The 21,954-nt window shown below is 42.8% G+C and overlaps 1 protein-coding gene across 1 annotated transcript in view; it reads right to left on the reverse strand.

Moving 5' to 3' along the window:
- Positions 1–21,954, reverse strand: part of GNAI3 (G protein subunit alpha i3) — a 184,730-nt gene that overhangs the window by 103,749 nt on the left and 59,027 nt on the right. Inside the window, exons 2-3 of the mRNA XM_069238359.1 lie at positions 2,004–2,046; positions 1,608–1,749 (exon numbers count right to left, since the gene is read on the reverse strand). Of these exons, the coding sequence (XP_069094460.1) occupies positions 1,608–1,749; positions 2,004–2,046 (185 nt within the window). The remainder of the gene's footprint in view (positions 1–1,607; positions 1,750–2,003; positions 2,047–21,954) is intronic.

The raw sequence follows: 21,954 nt of genomic DNA on the forward strand, positions 1-21,954 counted from the left end.
CAGAGCTTCTAGGTAAAAAGCATTCACACTACACAGCAGACCAGAGCAGACAGTCAGTTAAGAATTAGTACACAAACGATGCTAACTGAAGTATAACTGAAAAGGTGATATTGGTTTCCTGAAGGAAAGATGGGTGGGCGGGTTGAGTTCTTCAGTCATGTAGAGAGAACCACAACAGTCAGATGTATTTCACTTTCATGAAGCCTCGGATTCAATTACAAAAAGAACAAATATACATTGACTTTCACGTGCAGCTGAAGTGTAAATAACATTATTAGGAATAGATGTGATCAAGAAACACTAGCTCACATACATATATTCTTAAGAGGGCTGTTAAGTCCTTTTACTTCTGTCGAGACCTTGTAAAAGGTTGGAGGGCGCCCAGCAGGGTTCGTATGGCTCAGAAATATGTGTATGAAGTTTAAATGAGTGAAGACATAGCGTGAACGTCTTTTAAAAAATATTTTATGTACCATTTTTTGTCCTGCTTGAGGACAAATTCCCCTAATGCAAATTGAGCGAGGCTGCTATCCCATTACCTATCAGCAGTGTAACTGCACTCATTAAGTGAGGAGAACCCACCTGTACAGCAGGACTGCATACATTAGCATCAAGAAAAGCAAATTATGCACCGTAACAGCACATTTTATAAGCAGTATTACTTCATAATGTTTCTGATTTGTTTACACAAGTTAACGATATCTGGGCAAATGTTTCGTCTCATTAGTATCCCTTTACCATCTAAACGTACAATCAGCACTTCAAATCTGTCCAGTTAACCTCAAATTGTCTTCCTTTAGTAACGTTCAATCTATCTGAATAAGAAACAAGTTTTGTTGTTTAAGTCTGCAAAATAAGAAGCAAGTGATGGGATGTGGCAAGTGCAGCAAATCCATAACTAAGTGTAAAAATTGGCAGCTCCGGAATCACATAATTCTAGTGGCTTTGCCCATTCGGCACAAAGCACTACTTGGATGCACCCATGCCCTTTTTGGTGGAACAAACAGCAAGGTGGTCACTCGCTTTGCTGGGTCTGAAAGATGATTCAGTGTGTGGCGTCTCCTCCCTTGGGAAGGGAAAGAGATTAGCTAAAGTCTACGAATAGGACCAGATGGTACCTTGAGGAACGAAGCCCATTAGCTACGTGTAAAATTAGCAATGCCTCCTAATACACAGGGAAAGGATATTACATCACAGTCTGTGGTTGTGGACAGTTGGTAACTGGAAACATGCACGTCACCCCTGTGAATAAGCACTGGCCACAAGCTGAGCTCCCCTGCTCACCACCTACAGAGCACAACATAGTTCAACAGTGGAAGCAAGTCTACATGCCCTCACTCGCCACATGCATAAATGGCGCACAAACACGTATGAAAATGCACTCCGAATATGACGCAATTCAAATCTACATGTTTTTGGGAAGAGAAGATTGTGGTGCCTACAAGAAAATTAAAAGAAAAGTTTTAAAATGGGGGTATGAATATTAAATTCATCCCAGCCAATCTTCTATAGGTGACATGCCTCTTGCCAAAATATTCTCTGGCACAAGTGAGAAACTATAAAATTATCAGGTACAAAAGCAAAGAAGAAACCGTCAAGAAACGTACAGCTCTGGCCACTTCCCCAAAATCGATCTTCAGTCTTCCCATTGCTCTTATGATGGCGATGATTGACTGTATTGTGTTACTGTACACCACCACCTTGTACTGTCGGCACTCCTCCTCCGAGTATCCGTCTTCATGTATGATCCTGCAACAGAATGAACACCACTGAGATCGCAGTGGAAGAAAACGTAGAACATGAAGACTGCGGTTACAGTGTTTAGAAGCTTTATGGTGAATGGCAAACTACACATCTGTTTCTTCTGCACATATATGATGTGAATAACTCACGATGTTGCTGCTTATACAAGAGATATAAAAGAAATGCAAACTAAGTGTATCTTGTGTTCGGTAAATGTGAAAAAGAAAACAAAATAGGCATATGGGGATTTGCACACTTACTTCATCTGCTTCACTATGGTGCTTTTTCCCGATTCCCCCGCACCTGAAAGCAAAGAAAAAGCAGGTAAGCTAAAGTTCCATTAAGATTCCACGAGCCCGGCCAGGATGACTGTGCAGAGCTCCCCGTGAAGGACTCGGAGAGAGCGCCTCACTTCCCCCTCCCACCGTTCTTCTTCCTGAATCCCACAGTCGACTCCTGACAGGCTGGCATAGTAAAAACCTTTGGGTGCACACAGAAACGAAAGGTACAGTGCCTCACACCTAAGAGGGTATAGAGAGCAAAACTACAACCCGCCCAAGCACGTGAAAGAACATTCAACCTTAGGGAAATTCAAGGCTAACTCTAAAAACATGTATGTTACTATACGTTCATAATAGTATCCCACCACCGGTAGGATCAGACCATTCAATTTAAGTAATGGCGGAAAGTTACATCTCTTTTGGCCCATCTCAGTGAATAACTGACCTGCAAAAACTCAAAGCTTCCCTCTTCAGATACAAAGTCACACAAATGGCCTGGACAGTAGGACAACAAATTGTTCGCATTAGGACACAAAGACGCTACACAAATCACAGCTCTTTATTCAACAACTACACCCTGCCTTGCCAAGCCCGTAACCAACTCGCTCCTTGCTAAATTAAATCGAACTCTTTAACCGACACATACCCACTAGAGTACGCTAAATAATTTCAAACCTTAACCATTAGGAGTGGGGTACAAACAAGAACATCACAACACCACTACTCTAAACACCCACATGTATAATATAAACGCCCAAATGTCCTCACTGGCTCCACACATGCAAATTAAGCCTAAACAATTACATGGTCGCCAAGCGCTCATCACATGGAATACAGTGAACCCTCACTTCACTTCATGTTTATCAATACCCACTCTAAGGTCATGTATGGAGCATGCATGTGTGATCTCATCACCACAAATAACCTTGACACCCTTTCATTACATTTATCCTCTTCTCAACATTTACTGTCCACAACATCTATGTCCTAATCCCACAATACTATGGAATCCAGCACTAATACACAGATGGTAGCTCTGTGATCTTCCAGTTTTCATCACCGTCCTGCATGTCACAGTAACAGCCACCCTTCTGCTTCTTCAATCTGCTCTCCTTCCATCTTCCACTGTCAGCAACACAGACTGTCACCTTTGTCCAGAAGTATGTGGAATACTGTACAACAGGTGAGGGGGGAAAATCAGACTTTGGGACAGAGGAGGACAAACATTGGCATAGCCAATAGGTCTTGCCTTTGGGACCTTATAAGTATTTAGCCATGCAGCACATTAAACCTTTATCAGAAATAAACTGTTTGCGCATTCCTTCATGCACTTGCATTAGAATATAATGGTCAGAACATCCTCTAGATGACACCACAATAAAAACAGCATTTGGAAGACCAGAGGAAAAAAAAAAAAGAGACGACAGCATTGCAGTGTAACTATGTACTCAGCCCCTAGAGGGCATAGTGCATTACACATTTTCGGGTCTAGTAGGTCTACTAGAATATTATTACAGACAAGGCCCTTGGAACACAAACTACTCCCAGCTGTAAAGCAAAAGCTCCAGCCAGGAGAGAGCTTAAAAAGACATTGAATGGTGAGAAAGGTTATCATTTTGCCCCCTCTGCCCCACACCTTGTGTAGGGACCCAGAAGATGTGCTGGACAGAAACAGCACGTAATTCTGAACGTTTTGGTGGTTGCCTCATTGTCCTAGGACCATCACAGGCTAGGTTATGGGCAAAAATGTGTTGCAAATGGAATGTCCTGCAAAGCATAATGGGGTGAGCTTCCAGAGTGCAGTGAACATTGTAGTATTGGCTCTCCCGCTGTGCAGAGAGGGCCACGTTGAGTGTTTTCTTGGTGTTTTTTATGTTGAGCCTAAGCAGCGCACATGTGCGGTCTCTCAACATGTGGTAATCTACTTCTCTAGGCTTTCACCATGCCCATCACTTTCATTCGTTTCTTTGTCTGCCTTTCAAAATTCCCTTGATTTTGTAGGTAAATGCTTTACATTTGTCCTGCTTTGAGGCTGCTTTGTTACTGCCTTGAAGACTAACACTGTTACATGGTTTATTGCACTATCGGCCATAACTTTAGTACGGCGCACTACTTTTTTCTTCTATGTCTCTGGTTCATGCTTGTATGTTTTAACTTCCTCTTCATTGTTTTGGGGCATGCTGCTGTTTCTTTGTGGTGTCTGCACCCAAAGGCTACAAGCTGGAGAGGGGTTCTTTTTAATTTAATTTTTTTTTTTTAGTTTCATATAGAGCAAACTCGATCGGTGGAACGCTTTACATAAGTACCACTCACTTACAAGTTTAGCAATTGAAAACATAAAAACGGACTCATTTTAAACGGAAAAAAAATACAAGAAATCCTCACAGGCTCTCCCAGCGGGAGAGCCAATACTACAATATTCACTGCATAATGCTTTGCGGGGCATTTCTTTTACAACCTGTGAGTCTTTACTCTCATATAGGTGTCCCATCTGCTGTTATTAACCTCACCTGTGGTCACCACGAATAAAGCTGTATTATTACACAGGTGACTGACTAGGTGTTTGAAAATTTTCCCTAGCATAGCTGGATCCCACATATTTCCAGAAAATTTGGATTTCTCCACTCCCTCCTGTTCTTTTAACGATGAGGTTGAGTCCGCCCAGGTGGCATTATCCTACCTGGGTGGGGCTAGGTGGTCATATGATGAAGCAAGATGCTATATAGTGTGTGAGACCACCTAGTCCGTAAAGGAAACTCCCCTTACCACATAGCTTTAAATAGCACTCAATACGGTACTCATAGTGTGAGACTGAGGAGCCCTAGGTAAATCTTTTACCAGCGGTTCCATCTAATAAGTAAACCCCATACTTCTTGTGTTTATAGTTACATTTCTTTAAAAAAAATATTTTGCCCCATAGCTCAGCCTGTGGTGGTCCTACGACAATGGGAGCACTACCAAAGCGTTCAGCACGACATACTCTCTGTTTGAGTCATCTCTGGGTCACCACACTAAGTTGGGGGGGACAGCAAAATAGTAACCTCTCCCACCATTCAGCATCTTTTTAAGCTCTCATTGCTAGAACTTTTCTTTTACGTCTGGGAGTAGTTTGTGTATTTAAGGGTCATGTTTGTAATATTATTGCAGTAGGCCTGCTAGGCTTGAAAATGTGTAAAGCACTACGCCCTGTAGGGACTTAATATATGGTTACACTGCATTATTTTCTGCTATTCTCTTTTCATATGGTTATGCCCTCTAGGGGCTGACTATATGGTTACATGACTATGTTTCTTCCAAATGCTATTTTTATTGTTGTGTCCTCTAGGGGCTGTTCTAAGCATTACAGTCAGATACTACAAAATTCTCTGCACTCAGAAACTCGCCCCATAATGCTTTGCAGGGCATTCCTTTTACTAAACGTTTTTGTCCATAACTCACCAGGTGGTTGTCATAGGACAATGGGACCACCATCAAAACGTTGAACATGACGTGCTCTTACTGTCTAGGTCATCTCTGGGTCCCCATACTAGGTTGGAGGGGACACCAAAATAACAAGCCCCCACCATTCAGTGTCTTTTTATTTTCTATCATAACTGGAACTTTTGTTTTACAGCTGGGAGTAGTTCGTGTTTTAAGGGCCTTGTTTGTAATATTATTGTAGTAGGCTTGTCAGGCCTGAAAATGAGTAACACACTATTCTCTCTAGGGGCTAAATACATGGTTACATTGCAATACATTCCCATTCTGTTCTCATGGAGTGTGCTCTCTAGGGGCTGATTATATGGTTACATGACCATGTTTCTTACAAATGCTATTTTTACTATATGGTTACATGACCATGTTCCTTAACAATGCGATTTTATTGTCGTGCCCTCTAGGGGCTGTTCAGAAAATTAAAGTCAAGATACTACAATATGCGCTGCACTCGGAAACTTGCCCTATAATGCTTTACGGGGCATTTATTTTATGTTTGCCCATAACTCTCTGTGTGGTGGTCCTAGGACAATAGGACCGCCATGATAACGGTCAGCACAACAAGCTCTTTTTGTCTAGGGCACCTCTGGGACTCCACAATATAAATATAATAAATAATGGCAATATTTTCATTTTTGCTGCAGATCGACGAAGAAGGTAAACTAAAGTGCTTTTGTTAAATAGAGGGCCACAGGAATTATGTGGCTGAGAAGACCACATTATGCGGCAGGTTGTCCAATTTATGTGGCAAGAGAAGTCCAGTAATGCATTTACAACGCCAATAGCTCTAACTCAAGCAAATGCAAGACCTATTCCATTGAAAATGCTTGTTCTATTATGCGTTCCAATCTTCCGGGCGAGTTTACGCCATATAAATGAAAAAAAGATGCTAGAGGAAGAAACAACATACCGCTATGAGCACAAAGCTGAGAGGAAAAAGAAACTAGTGGGCATCACAATAGAAATAACATTTGGAAGAAGCAGGCCATGTAACCATATAGTCAGCCCATAGAGGATATAACCACATGAAAAGAAAAGAGCACAGTGTAACCATATATTCAGAAGGCATGATGCATTACACATTTTCAGGCCTAGCAGGCCTGCTAGAATATTATTATAAGCTAGGTCCTTAGAACACAAACTACTCCCAACTATAAAGCAGAAGCTTTAACTATGAGAGACCTCAAAACAAAACTGAATGGTGGGAGAGGTCATGATTTTTGCCCCCCCCCCCCCCCAGCCTAATGCGGGACCCTGAAGATGAGCTGGATAGAAAGAGTATGTTGTGCTGAACGTTTTGGTGGTGATCCCATTGTCATAGAACCAACACAGGCTGAGGTGAGGGCAAAAATGAATGCCCCGCAAAGCATTATGGGACGAGTTTCCAGAGTGCAGTGAATATTGTATTATCAGCTCTCCCACTGTGTGGGGACAGCCACATTGAGGGTTTCCCTTGTGGTTCTTCTATTTAAAAGGCACCAGTTTGTATACTGTTCAACAGCTAAACTTGGTAAGAATTTATGAATGGGGCTGTAAATTTAAATCGGTGCTCATGTAAAGCGCTCCAATCTTCAGGTTAGAATTCGTACAATATAAATAAATAATAAAGAATCCTAGTCCAGCCTGCAGTCTTTGTTGGTGCAGACATGTAAGAAACAGCAAGATACCATATGAAGAAACAACATACCACCACAAGCGCGAAGCGGAGAGGCAAAAAATAGTGTGCCAACACTAAGATACATGCCAATCATGCAATAATCCATGTAACAGGGTCAGTTTCCAAGGCGGTAACAAAACAGCCTCGTGGCGGGGCAAACCTAAATTATTTACCTAACAAACTAAAGGAATATTGAAAGGAAGGTCAAGGAACGAATGAAAGTGATGGGTGTGTAATGGGCATGGTGAAAGCCCAAAGAATAGATAACAGCATGTTGAGAGGTAGCGCATGCATGCTGCCTAGGCTTGACCACAAAAACAGGATCGCTTTGGGGGTGAGGGATGGCCATTATTTAGTAGTAGATGATACAGAGGTCACACAGTGATGTGTTGCTTTTAGAGCAGAGATTAAGCAATTTTTTAAATTTATTTTTTTAAAGGAAATGGATTGTAGCTGGCCTGCCATCTGGTGTTCTCTTTCCTGCAAACCCTAATTTTTAGGTTGGTAATGTTACTGCTTTTTGAAGATGTATACCAGGGATGATGGGGTACAATCATTGAACAATTTAAATATGATGCAAGCATGTTTTAAAGTGGATGTGGCTGAGCAGTGGGAACCATTGGATCTCTCTCTTTGTTGGATTTTTAAAGAGATATTCTGCAGCATGGATGGTGTTTTTGATAGGGGTCAGATAAAAGCATGGGATAAAAGCAAGTGAGCATTGCCTCCAGTAAAGGTGAGGTAGGTGTTGTACCCCAGCCTGCCTGAGCTGTTTGTTGCCCATTATTTTCACTGTTTTCCAGTTGAGCAGTTGCCAAGTATTCGGCTATGCCTTTTATTTAGCAACGCTATGTACTTTAGTTTGAGTACGCGGCTTCAAGATCTGTTTACATATGTGCTAATGCGATGCAGGTGGATTAGTTAAATGTCTCTGTTTCTCAAGGTATCTTTTATGTTTTTCTGTTGTTTATTTGTTCAACTGTCCAGCCATTTAATTGAAATGCCTTAACTCCCTGCTTCAGTTTCCTGTCAAGAGACAGCCTTCTTTCTAATTGATGGGAAACACTCCATCTTCGGGAAGGCTCAAGTGCTTAATGTGTTTGCATACTCAACCTTCAATTCCTGCCCAAACTCACTGACAGAAATCACTGAATAATCTTCTAGAAAGGCTCAGATAAACACTTGTATGACAGGCAATAAATACAGTTTTCAACACAGCCCCTAGGTTGGCTTCATTGAATCGTCTTGAAAGAGAACTGTGTCTCCTGTCAGCATCGACCTTGGGAACTCCTTCCCACCTTCCTCTTGGAACTCCATCCCATCGAGACAGCTTCCAACAATCGTGAAGCATTAAACCTGGTCGATCAGCCAGCACTGCCATACCCTCTTTGCCACAGTACTTGGGGTCCTGCCGCCTGCCACAAGAGTAACCTGGACATCTTTGCCTGGCAGGTGGGGGACAGCAATCCCTCTTACAATTCAGTCCCTTCGAGACAGTTTCGAACAACCTTGAATCCTGCAACCCGGTTGATAAGCCAGTGCCGTCATGCCACATCGCCTTGACTACGACCATCTTTTGGCAGGCAGCAGCTATTCGGGCCATTTCACAGACATCAGGTTAGTGCACTAACAGGCACTTTTAATTTTCATATCCTCTTTTTCATAAAGGACATCCTAGCGATTTGAAGTTGGCTATGAAAGTCTTGGCTAAAGGAAAATGTCTAGTTCTGTGAAGGTACAGTACATTAGGGGCAGATAAAGATTTTGGAATCATTTGAGCAGAAGCCAAATAATTGCTCAGGATTCAGCGCAGGGGTCTGTGATACAGGGCTTTTCACCTGGACTCAAATTCCACATTGTAATTCTTGTTTGTATGTTGCAGTGATGAGTCAGACCTCACTGACTGTAAAGCATTCATGTATGGTGGTCTGAATTGAGTTCTTGTTGCAGACTACATATCCTGACTGAAAGAGCGCCAAGCTCTTTTGGACTTTGGTTGCGCGTAGCGACCCAGGCCTGTCACCCACTACTGAATGTCATATCGACCCAGGAACCTGGCTCACGTATTTTCGTGAACTGTATGGCTTCCGAATGGAGCTTTATGATACTCCCATAGATTACGCACTGTGCCAGCCTGAAATGCCGCCCTTCACCCTAAAAGAAACAGAGATGGCAATTTGTGCTCAAAGATCTGGTAGGGCCCCTGGCCAAGATGGTATTCCTTAGGATTTGTACAAATCAGACCTATCTGTGTGGACCCGTTATATAAACAGGGTATCAAACACTGCCATGGCATCTCGATCCTATCCGCTCTCGTGGAAGATGGCGATTATTGTCCCCGTTCATAAAAAAGGAGACAAGAGCTCCCCTGGGAATTATAGGCCTATCAGCCTATTAGACAAATTGCAGAAAATCTTTTCGTACCAGTTGCTAACTAGATTAAAACAATGGATAATGAAAAATCAGGTCTTAAGCCATCTCCAGGCAGGATTTAGGGACAAGATCAGATCTTCCGATTTACCACCATCAAGTGGAAGTCCGTAGATGCAGATAAAGGCCACTTATTTGTGGCCTTTGTTGACTTGAAGTCTGCGTTTGACCTGGTCCCGCGTGCCAAGCTTTGGGAGGTCCTTAGTACCACCAGTGTTCCGGGTTCCATGATCAATATTATCAAGGATCTTTACTCTGATAATTGTGCTAAAATCCGTTGGGGTAACATTGGCGATCTGACCCCTGCTTTCCCAACTGCACGGGGCGTGAGGCAAGGCTGTGTCTTGGCACCCACCTTACTTCTCTTGTTTATTAATGCCTGTTTGCCATATCTTTTAGACTGTCAAAGTGATGCCCCTAGCCTGGGCGGGCAGAAGATCCCCTGTCTTCTGTTTGCAGATGATACCCTATTGCTATCACGTACTGCTATGGGCCTTTCTAAGCTGCTCTCCAGATTCCTGGAGTTTTGCACTGACCATGGGTTATCAATTAATTCAGCAAAAACAAAATACATGGTTTTTGGAGATATTAGAAAAAAAATGAAGAGGCCTGTATATTTAGATGATGTCCCTTTGGAAAGGGTGGGTACCTTTGATTATCTAGGTATCAAAGTGGAAGATTCACATCTTTGGCATGCCCAGCGCCATAAATCTTTATTATGCCTGAAGCAGAGGGCGGGTGGAATTGTCAGATTTGCCTCTAGTTCCCCGAAATTTGCAATATCTCCTGCACTGGAAATATACAAGGCTCAAGCTAGGGGGGCCGCCTTATATGGAGCCGAACTTTGGGGCCATTGTAATCTGGCGAATCTGGCTAGGGCGGAAAACCAGTTTTTAAAAATGATGCTAAAGGTTCCAACGAGTACCCCATCCTTGCCCATTCACCTGGGCCTAAATCTCTTTTCAATCTCACAGATTGCTGTCCTAAGGCCCCTGCTGTTTTGGATTCGGCTGTGGACAACTGATGCCCTAACCCCTTTTCGGTGTGGCCTCCTAAATGTGGTGGGCCGTGATTCTAGTATTAAATCTAAATGGTGTGTTTTTGTTGAACAATCTTTTTCCCGTCTGGGGTTAGGTTCCTATTGGCATGATCCTATTTCTATTCCTAAAAATGCTGCACAGCTGTTAAAGGATGCTTATTGGCATAATGTTCAGGTTGGACAATTTGCTGGTTCTATTCCATTGTCTATGTCCGACAATTTTTTACTTGTTAAATGCCATTACGAATTTGAGCCCTTTTTGGATGCAAAGTTATCTCCATTTGCTCGTGCCCTCTTTATTAGGTTTAGGATTGGGTCTCTCCCTCTGTGCTGCCTTACGTACAAATGGTCCAGCTCAACTAATAGATCTAAAGGTTGCCCGATGGGTTGCAAAAGTGAAGAAACTGTTTCACACGTTTTCTTCCACTGTCAAGCATATCACAAACAAAGAGCACTTTGGCTCATCCCGCTCTTCAAACAATTAGGAGTTAGATCCTGTCTCCATGCTGAGAGAATTTTAAAATGCGACCAGTCTGTCCAGATAGCTCTACCAGTGGCAAGTTTTCTCGAGTCTATCTGGAGGTTGAGATTAGCAAGTTTCAGGGACAAAATATTGTAGTTACTGTTTAGTTTTATCTATGTATATTTATTTGTCTTGGATGTATTATTGTAGCTTGCTTTTTCTTGTACAGGACATGGAACTTGATTTGGTTCCTTATGGATTACTCAGAGACCTACGGAACTGTTCCCTTATTTTATGTTGTGAGAATTTGAAAGCGAAAATCACCCACCCAGACAGTTTTTTAATGGGGGGAAAAAGGGTAAAATTCTTGCATTATTTGACATCTGAGATCAGCAATTTTAAGGAGCAAGAGTGGGGAATTAATTTTTAGATTTATCTATTTATATTTAGCAAATTGGATGTGTGATTGCTCCACAGTATACAGATATTGGTGTATTATTTTTTTAACTAGTGCTGATTCATAGAATTATTCTCATTTTTGGGTATTGCTTTTTATTATATTAAGTGATGTTTATCTGACTGCTTATTCCTTGTTTGTTTTTAAAACTTGTCTTGTCCCTTTTAACTGTACTTTTACCTTATTATTTTTAGTGTCTCCCTGTTTTTAGAAGTCCTCTCTTTCTTTGTTGTGTATTGTACTTTAATGGTTTGTTTTTACTCACCGAAATAAAGTAATTGATTGATTGATTGAAAGAGTGCACCTTGACAATAGAACGTTTGGGGTCCTGCTCCAAAGGATTAACACCCACTCGCCATTCTTTTCACTGGCGCTCCAGGGAACACAAACATTATCACGCTCTCTCTCTCTCTCTCTCTCCAACCTCTTCCCCCAGGGTTAGTCACTAGTATCAGCCATCTCTTCTGAAACTAAGGATTAACTTCAAGAGGAAGGGGTGGAAGATCTTCGTTTCTGCAGAAGTCCTAGGAATTCAGATGAGTGGCCCTTGGTGTGACAGGTAGGACTAGTACTTTAAGTGCTGTTCTAAAGTCCCCTTTTGGATGGCTCATCTTTGCTTTCCCTCAGCTGCCATAGTTGATGCCAGGCATTCTTGAGTTTTGTAAGTGATGTGCTTTTGAAAGGAAAGTAACTTTCTATTTTTTTGTAAAAATTATTTTAAACAAGAAGTCAAGGACTGGGCTGCAGCGGGCAAGTCGTGGGTTGGAGTCTAGTAAGTTAACTTTGTCAAGGCATCCCTCATCTTCGTGGTGTTTGGTGGAAATGGCAATGAAGACAAAGTAAGCATCTATGAGATTTATCTTGAGCTAGTCTGTGAACGTACATGCTTGAATAATAGCATGACAGGTCATCAGGTAGGTGATGTTACGATTTAATGTCATCCTTAAGTAGGACAACTAGTTTTTTAGAATGAAAAACTAGGACAGCCATAGAAACAGGATTATGTTTCAGATCGTAGTCACTGTGGAGTATTCATAGATCCCCCTTCCCTCATATGTGATGAGACTCAGATGGTGGCTGCTGCTGCTAGTGATTACAGAATGGGTAACTCGAAACCGATTCACCACTCAATAAATCCTGCTGTGCCGCACGAGTGAGGCAAGCCACCACACCAGGTGAGTCTGAGCTCAAATTCAGTCGCTTGTGTGAAATGCACCACATTATGATTAATGTACACGCTCACCTTACCCTCTATCAAAAATCAATACATGCCTATTTTTCAGCAAAAACAGTCATAATGGTGCGACAGTCTTTGACAAACTGGGACCGTCTGGGCAAATCCAGAACATCTCTTTACCCTATCTGTAGGTAGAGTTGGGTACTGGTAGATGCAGACATCCAGATCTGCCGGAACTTACAAGGGCTCGATAAAAAATATAAATTATAGGCAGGAGGTTGAGACATGATATAAGAATAGGCTTTGATCTGGAGGAGCGTATCTGGATTAACTGGGTTTTGTTTGTCAATTAAGATCTATGCCGCTGTTTGAAAGCCTGATAAATCTGCCAGAAACTTCACGAATGGTTTGAAGAGTGCTGAATCATGTTAAAAGTTCAAAAAGCACGAAGGGGCTGTTATCTATGACTTGCCAGGCATCACCAAAATCTTGGATAATTGCAGTGTCCTGAAACTAGGAATGACTAACAGTCCCTTGGATTTCATTGCATCATGGAGCTGAATTGCAACTGCATTCCCAATCACTAATCACAGGAATGGAAGTTCTGTAGGGGAGTAGCACAAAAGGTCGTCGGGTCTAGATAGGGATTTTTGAGGAGTCCTAGGATTAGTCCTGTCTTGCTTGCAAGTGAGAACGAGACTTGGAGGAAGATGATTAGTATTGTCAAGATTGCTATGACTGAAACATTCTATACAAATGACGATTTAAGGATATCACTTTCATAGAATCTGGCTTTTACACACTACAGTGAGCTTGACTAATTCTCGGTGGAGAGAGCACTGAATTATCTTAAACTTCACCTATACACTCCACTTCAAAACAGATGCCCATGTCATTCTCAGGACCCACTCCCTGAGACGTTTATGACAATCAATGCCTTTAAAGAGGATATCAAAAAATTCAAAACGGCACAACCTGAATATCAGCACAATATAATCAACTCAAAACTCTCCAAATGGACTGACTTCAACATCCTCTGCAAGGAAGACAAATCAAATTTCATCCACTCACTGAAAGCCACCTTTCACAAAGATAGCAACATATGATCATAAAAGAAAAACACTGTTGTTTAAGCCCACCAATGTTACCTTGCACAGAAGACTTTCCCGGAATTCCTGAAGACCGTACACATCTTCATCTCCAGAGTCTTGCCTCAAGATGGCATTTTAAATTAATGCTTGATTACTTACCATTCCTGGGGAAGATCACTAAGAAGGCCTTTGCCAACCTACAACAAAAAGATCAAGGGAGATGCACTGCTCCAAGATTAGCTTAGGCCCAAGGCAGCACAGAGATGGCAACGCCTGTGTCCGCCACAGACTTAATTCAAAAATTGGTTCCGGTGGAACCACACTGCATAATTTACATCCTGCCTGAAGAGTTCATTTCAGCCACATGATCCCTTCCTACTAATATAGCAGCCTCCTGCACCTGCAGGCTCACGATCCCACAGGTTACTGGGTTCATTGTGACCCACAGGATAATCACCTTCACATAGGGTCCAACATGCCCAACAAAGCATGGAACTACAAGCAATATGCAGACAACACTATGTCAGTTATCAGCTAACAACACTGCTAGGCTACTTTTAAGCTTCAGTCCATCCGTACAGATGTTCACCGTGTCCCTGCAACTCAAACTGATGGAGAAAAAAATAATTTAGTAAACACTAGCTCCTTCTAATCCCAGCTCCAATTATAGCAGTCAGGCAGGACGATTGAAGATCTTCTTCCCATCATCACCAAAGGCATAAAAATCCTTGGCTTCCACATATGAGCATGTGAAGTAAAAAAAAATAATAATAAAAAAAAAAAGGCTAGACAACCTAGACCCACCTACACGTTCTCAGTGAAATCAAGACTTGAAACATGTTGTGAAGGACGGCACTGGCACAGAGATGATTTCGTAGATAGTTTATTTTCAGTTCCAGTAACAGATGTGACCTCCACCTCAGCCAGCTCCCAGTAACCGTCTGAGGCGGAATGTCACGGTTCCCATGACAATCTACAAAGATTCTATTAATAAAACACACATTATAACATATCCTCCTCCTTTATGTAAAAGCCCCCCACCCCTCTTGGTTCTCAACTTAAAGGTTACTATAACTTATCCAAAACAAAACAAAGTTAGATTGAAACTTGACTTATGATAGACATAACTTAAAACATGACTACTTTACATAATCTTTTAAGTATAAAGGAGGACGCCTTTGTCTCTGCTCCTTCGAATGCAAACGACCCTCCCCGGGACTCTGTTCAAACTCCGGAATATTCTGAGGAGACTCAACCTCTGATGTTTGAGAGATTGTCACAAGCTCATCTTCTGAACTCCGAGAAGTTGACATCCCACTTTTGTCCAAATTCTTCGGTGCTCCAACTATGGACCTAGCGGTCTCATCATCAAATGTTAGAGAGCCTGACGCACCCTCTTTTCTATAACTCTGACTTTCTGAGAGCACACCTTCATCCTCCATCAACATAGACCCCTCACATTCACTCCTCTGTGTACTGTACTTCGAGCCCTGCACACCAAATCTAGCAACCCTCCTAAGATTCCACTTTTCACCATTTTCCAACACAACGTGCCATCTCCCAATATCCTTAACTTTAAACGGCCCTCGAAACTTGTTTAATCCTACAATACATCGTCCAGATTTTATTTTTACCCAATCGCCAGGGACAATTTTGTTACTGTGTTTTCTTGCTCCCTGTTGGCATTCCTGCACACCTCCATTCCCTTCCAATAAAGCTTTTAACCAAAACGTGTCAACTTGGTACTAGGCTTCCGACCACGCATTAACTCAAAAGGCGAAGATACAAGTGTTTTGTTCTCCGTAGTCCGATATGCCCACACTAAATCACTCACGACCTTCCCTACACATAGTCTATTCACCAAGGCTAGTTGAATGGCTCCCTTAACCATCCTATTAGCCCTTTCTACTGCACCGTTACCTTGAGGATTATAAAGAGAAGTGCGTGCATGTTTCACACCGCACTCACTTAAAAATTGTTTCATACGATGTGACATAAGTTGAGTACCGTTATCGGTGATAAGACAGTCTGGGTAACCTTCCTCACCAAAGATTTCAGATAATATGTTTATTGTAGAAGCAGTCGTCACTTCCGCCATGAACTTCACGACTAGCCACTTGGTATTCAGATCAACCAAGACAAAAGCAAACCTCTGATTGTGATTCACACCTGCAATTGGACCAATAAAATCACCACAGACTGTGTGCCACGCTATGCCTGGATCCTGCATGGTCCCACACATGGATTGCTTACCCACCTTCAACCTTTTCTCACTTTCAATGCACTCAGAACACCTCTCTACCCAGTTTACTACATCATCGTCCATTCCTGGCCACCAAAACTCAGCTCTGAGACGCTTTTTTGACATAGTTTGCCCTAAATGTCCTTCGTGGGCAATATCAAATAACTTTTTCCTAACACCTAACGGGGGTATCAACCTTTCTCCCCGTACCAAAACTTTGCTGTCTAAAATAGACAATTCATCCAAAACTTTCCCAAATGGCCTAAGAGCTGTGGGTAACGTACTTTCTCTCCTTCCTCCTTCCACTATCATCTTGAGTACTCCCTTCAACACTTCATCATGTGTCATCGCTTGTTCCCACTCCTCTTTACTCACAGCCCCCAAGGTCCAGTGTACTACATCACAAACACTTGCAACTGCCCCTTCACTCTCATACTTTAACACGCCTTCTTCGTCAACCGACCTCCAATCCAAAGGTAAACGCGATAGGCAGTCTGCCTGTACATTCTTCCACCCAGGTACGTATTCTAGAACATAAATGTATTCCTGTAATCTAGCTGCTAACCGAGCCAGTCTTGCCAAACCCTTGCCAGCCCCACCAGAAGACAAAATCTTCATCAAAGGTTTGTGGTCCGAACGTAATGTCACTCGCGTTCCCCATATGTAAACTCTGAAGTACTCCATACCCCAAGCTGCAGCCAAAGCTTCCCTCTCAATAATTGTCATGGGAACCGTGACAATCTACAAAGATTCTATTCATAAAACACACATTATAACAAAACACAAAAAGGGCATTTTGCTCTACCATTCAAGGATGTGTTCTTACAATGATGAGGCTGATGACCTTCTCAATAGCTATGTTACCTTTACTTCACAGGATGTGTACATCAGGAGTCATCACATCACAGAAGTTCAAATGGAATATATTAGACCGCAGGTATATTTATTGACGTTTACTTGGCAGGTTTTTTCGTTTTTTTTCTTTAAACTTTGGAGGTAAGTTCCTTTTATAAAGATTTAAATCACCTAAGAATATATATGTTTATAATGTGTCAGTCGAACCTGTAGTTATAGTTTCGACTGGGTTTCAACTGAAAGGCATTTTTTGATTTGCCTAAACTTTTGACCCCTTTTACAGAATTGCACCACAATGTAAAATGTATTTACACTGTCAGATGTTAGATAGGTTTTTGCAGGATTGTCAGGAGACACGTCTTTTTTTGGGGGTGGGGCTAGCGGGGGGCTTAAGGAAGTAAGGGGTTGAGGAAAAAAAATTATTCCTCATTTTGTTTCCTTCAACAGCCCAAACAGCTAAACGCACTTTTACATCAAACTTGGCATTAAAGCAAAATTTACTCAGAAAGTGATCCTTTTTTAATTTGGGTGAAATCGTTTCAGTAGTTTTTTAAATATATGTTTTAAAAAGTTCCTTAGCTGGCTTTAACGGGTTAACACCTTTGTTTATCTTATCGCTGCCGGTTTAACTCACACTTCATGACTTGTAAATCCCATCAATCATGTTTTGATTTTCTCTTTTTTGACAAACTATGACTGGCTGCACTAGGGCGGACATTTTTTTAGGCATCTTAAAACTTGTGTGTCGGTTCTGACTGACTGATTCAGCGCTGTTAAAACAACATTTCCACAGTTATTTGGGGCGGATAGCAGGGGCCTACCCCAGGCTAGTGGCCAGCAGTACCCAGTGATGTAGACAAATAAAAACAAAACTGCACATAAATTATCGTACAACTCGTGAATTAGACCCAACAAGTGAGCTCGCCAGAGGTCATTTGAGGTGGTGGATTTGATTTCCGTTTTGTGCTTGACTTGCAAGTTGCTTCTGACTCATGAGCTTCCTGATGTGCAAAGAAAACCATAAACAATGCCAAACACTATAATGAACGTCCGGCTTTGAGAGGATGGCAGGAGGTAGGACACACGGCCTGAAGGCCACATGCATTGTGTTGGGCACCTACAACAGGTTGGCATTGGGCGTGGTGGAGGCCTGTGTCCAATCTTCACTGTGCACAGTTGAAGGATGTGTGCTGCGAAAGCGGGACGGCCATAGAGGCTTATACATCATTAAAAAAAACACCAACACCGAAAAACAGATGAAAACTCACTTATGGTTCTCACTCAAATGCATAAATCCACTGAAATTCACCAGCTGCGGTTATAAACACATAAAACAGTCCATAACTCATGACATCTACCATGCACATAACATCTATTTGCCGTTAAAAGAGATGAACAAGTTATTTACCATCAGACATGCACTTTCTTGTGGATACTCTATTTCGCCGCAGATCACTTGCCTGAGAACACTCCCCAAACACCAGCTCGGATCCGGCAGTGCTCCTGTGCATTGCTAGGTGGCACCATGTGGTTCCACGCTGGCTCTGTACTGCCCCAAAAGTAAAGGAATAGAACCGCATAAAAGTCTCACCACCTCAACCTTCTGTTTCGTGCTTTACTCCTACTGTGCCCCCAAACACAGACCCTAAAATAATTGTTGCTATCAGTATGCCAATTCCTAAAATGGGCCCTTTTTTCATGTTAAAAAAAACAATTGCACAGAACTAGGAAGTGGGAAGGTGGAAAGAAATCTGTAGTTAGACAGAATATTCACCAGAAAGAGCGTTACCTAAGGCAAGTAACTTATTGTTCTTATGGATATTTCTACTCACAGATTCCTCACCTTATAATCAGTACCAAAAGGTGGAAGGTCTGTGAAGTGGAATCCAACCAAAAAGTCCTACCGGACCGAATGGGTGACATATCCTTCCTGGCAGACCTGGTTGTCAAGGCAGTAAGTAGTGCTTCATGACCGCCTGCACCAATGCCCATGTCACAGACTAGCAGATATCAACGACAGGCACTCAGTGTGCTAATACAGTGGTAGCAGCTTTGACCCTGGTGGATCGGGCCCTCAGACAATCCAGAGGCTGCTTGTAAGCCAGGCGTAACAGATCTTAATTCAAAAGACTGTCCACCCAGAGTCCTCTTCTGCAAGCCTTCCCTTGCTTCACCCCGGATAATCCCACAGGAAGCTGGTAGTCCACCAGGTGGTCCTTTGCATAACCAACATAAACGCTTTAAGCCCTTTTAGAGTACAACCAATAAAACCTGCTCTCCTCCTTCAAGGGTGAGGAGTGGTGAAGTAGGCGAACATGGAAGGCAGGCAGAATTTAAGCAAGAAGGCTGCCCACGTCCTCACTACCAGTATGTCTGGGAAAAAAGTGGTATAGGGATGCTGCACCGGCTTTGCATCACTCATGTGATGAGCTGAAATTATTACAATGAGGAAGACAGTCCTTAGAATAAGAAGACCCAACAAACAGCAGTGCATCGGTTTGAAGGGCGTACACATGAGAAAAGTCAAGAACACATTAAGATCCTACAAGTGGCATCACAAACGGCTTGGAAGGTAACGCGAGCCAAGCCTTAAATGAATCTTACAACAGATGTTTTGAACAAGGACGTTTGGTGAGGCAAATGCAGAAAGGCCAAAAGAGCCAACACCTAACTTTTAATAGTGTGCACTGCAAGGCCTTGCGGGGGCTAAGATAAACAAAACAGGATAAACAAAACAGGAGAACATCCAACAGCCTGGCCCGTAAAGGGTCTGTCTTGAGAACTCAATACAAGGCCACAAAACTGCCCTAGCATCCAGTGTAAATTGACTTCTTGGAAGGTCGTCTGGCTGATAGAATAACATCCACCACTTCAGGTGGCAGATTAAATGCAATTAACTACTGTTGCTCTGCCTTAACGCATGGAGGGGATAGATTGAGCAGATACAAGTCAAGGACCCTGCCCTTCTGCTGTGACAGAAGATCATACCGAAGTAGTAGCCTGATCGACTCTGGTGAGGACAGATAAACGAGGTACAACACTTCACTGGCCCAAACTAGAGCCACAAGGATGACCAGTTGTTCCAGATCTCAGGGCAGGAGAGGCAGATATGTGAAGGCGTAACGGACTCAAGTATTTAATTCCAGTAAGAATGCGCTGAAACTCCAACATGCAATTCCTTTGACAATGTGCATTCTCGGTGGTGGCAAACAATCAAAGCAGGGTTCTCCCCACAGTCAGAAAATGCCCTACACAACATAGGTTCAATTCGTGATCACTTCACTGGCTGAAATTGTCTGCCCTGTCATTCAAGGTTCCCGCCAGGTGGATCACAATTAGGGAAATGCCTTGATGCTCAAGCCAACTCAAAAGGCGCAGAGTCTACTGCCACAGGACCCAGAAACCTATTCTGCCCTGCTTGTTGTAGTATCACATGGCAGTGCTGTTGTAGGTGAGACCCTACATTGTCCTTGCCTTGAAGGATGGCAGGAAGTCCTTCAACGCCAGATGACTGTCTCTCTACTGCAACATATGGCTATGGAACTAGGTTTCTGCTGGAGACTGGAGTACTCTGATCTCTACCTCTACCAAAGACACAATTTTTTTAATGTCTCAAGGGGCTTCAAGAGGATTTCTTGGACTACCTATCTGGAGGGGTCATGCAAAAAGAGCTGGTATTAACCTAGTGGTCAAAGTCACCAAGGTTTCTGGAGTAGGATGTTTGGTAAGAAAATCAGGGTTGCCAGGCACTGATCTGAAACACCTGGCCACCTGCAAGTTCACTGGCAGTTAGGAACAGGGCTTTGAACAAATGCCCACAAGAGTATCAGTGAGGATCTTGGATTATTGAAAGGGAGAAAGGGCTCAGATGTTGCAGGCCCAGACAGCAGAATTTCCGTGAAGACATTAGTCTTGGTCTCAATAGAATGCAGATGCAAATTCAGGACCCCTAATACTCACCAGACCGCAACTACAAATTATGCACTCTCTTCAGTTGGTGGTCCAAGCGGCAAGGGCAACCCCGTATCAGGGGAGGTAGAAAGCCCACGAGCATCTTGTAAATCCTAAGAAAAACCGTCATCATCCTCATGAGGGGGAAAGAACACCACTCTCTATTCCACCACCAATATCTCTCTCTGGTGGTGTTTCTTGTTCAGAGTCGGAACTAAACAAGCATTTGCAATGCAATGGGTCTCGCATTTGCTGGAGTTAGGCTATTAGCAGTGTGAACTCCTAACCGGACTTTTCTTACCACACAAACTGAAAGAAAAACAAATGAGAGCGAGCGCGCTATTTAAAACGCGGCGCGATCGCGCTGAAATTGAAAACCAAAAAAAGGAGCGCTATCACACTATGTAAAATCCCGCACGATTGCGTGCGTGGAAAATAAAAAGATAAAGTAGTCCGGAAACCATGCTGAAAACATATAGCCTCGTATGTTTTCAGCAGATGGGGGTGCGCTCGAGGAGGGCTAAACACGGGAAAAGGTATGACATATGCAAGCCTTTTCACTAAGGAAATCAAGCGGATTTCAAAAGGAAAGCCCACGAACCAATGAAAGTGACAGGCGTGACATGGTATGGTTAAAAGCCCAAAGAGAGATTACAATAGGGATGGAGCGCTTGTGCACTTGATCCTAAGAAATGACTGGGACTCTGGTGGAGGCATTGCAGCAGAATTAGGCTGTATAACAATTGACTGTGCTTCAGTGGTTTCAAAGTGTGACAACAGTCAAGACTAGGCTGAAGTTCGTTCAGAGTCAGACACTGGGAACAGAATGAGATCCTCTTTTGGCGCAGGCGGCACCAACACTGACAAGTGGTGGTCTTGCACAGGTTAAGGCATCAGAGCAAGCATCTGTATTACAGTTGGCACTACACCCAGAAGGAATTCCAATGGTCCTGTCGGGCCAGCTGTAACCTCACTGGTGGCAGCTGCAGATTCTTTGTGCCCTAAATTATGCCCAAGTGAGTCAAAAAAGCACCAAATATCTACAGCATGGCCTCCTATGAATGTTTTGATTTGCTGCTGCATTGACAATGACC

This window comes from Pleurodeles waltl, chromosome 6 (genome assembly GCF_031143425.1).
Source record: "Pleurodeles waltl isolate 20211129_DDA chromosome 6, aPleWal1.hap1.20221129, whole genome shotgun sequence".
NCBI lineage: Eukaryota > Metazoa > Chordata > Amphibia > Caudata > Salamandridae > Pleurodeles > Pleurodeles waltl.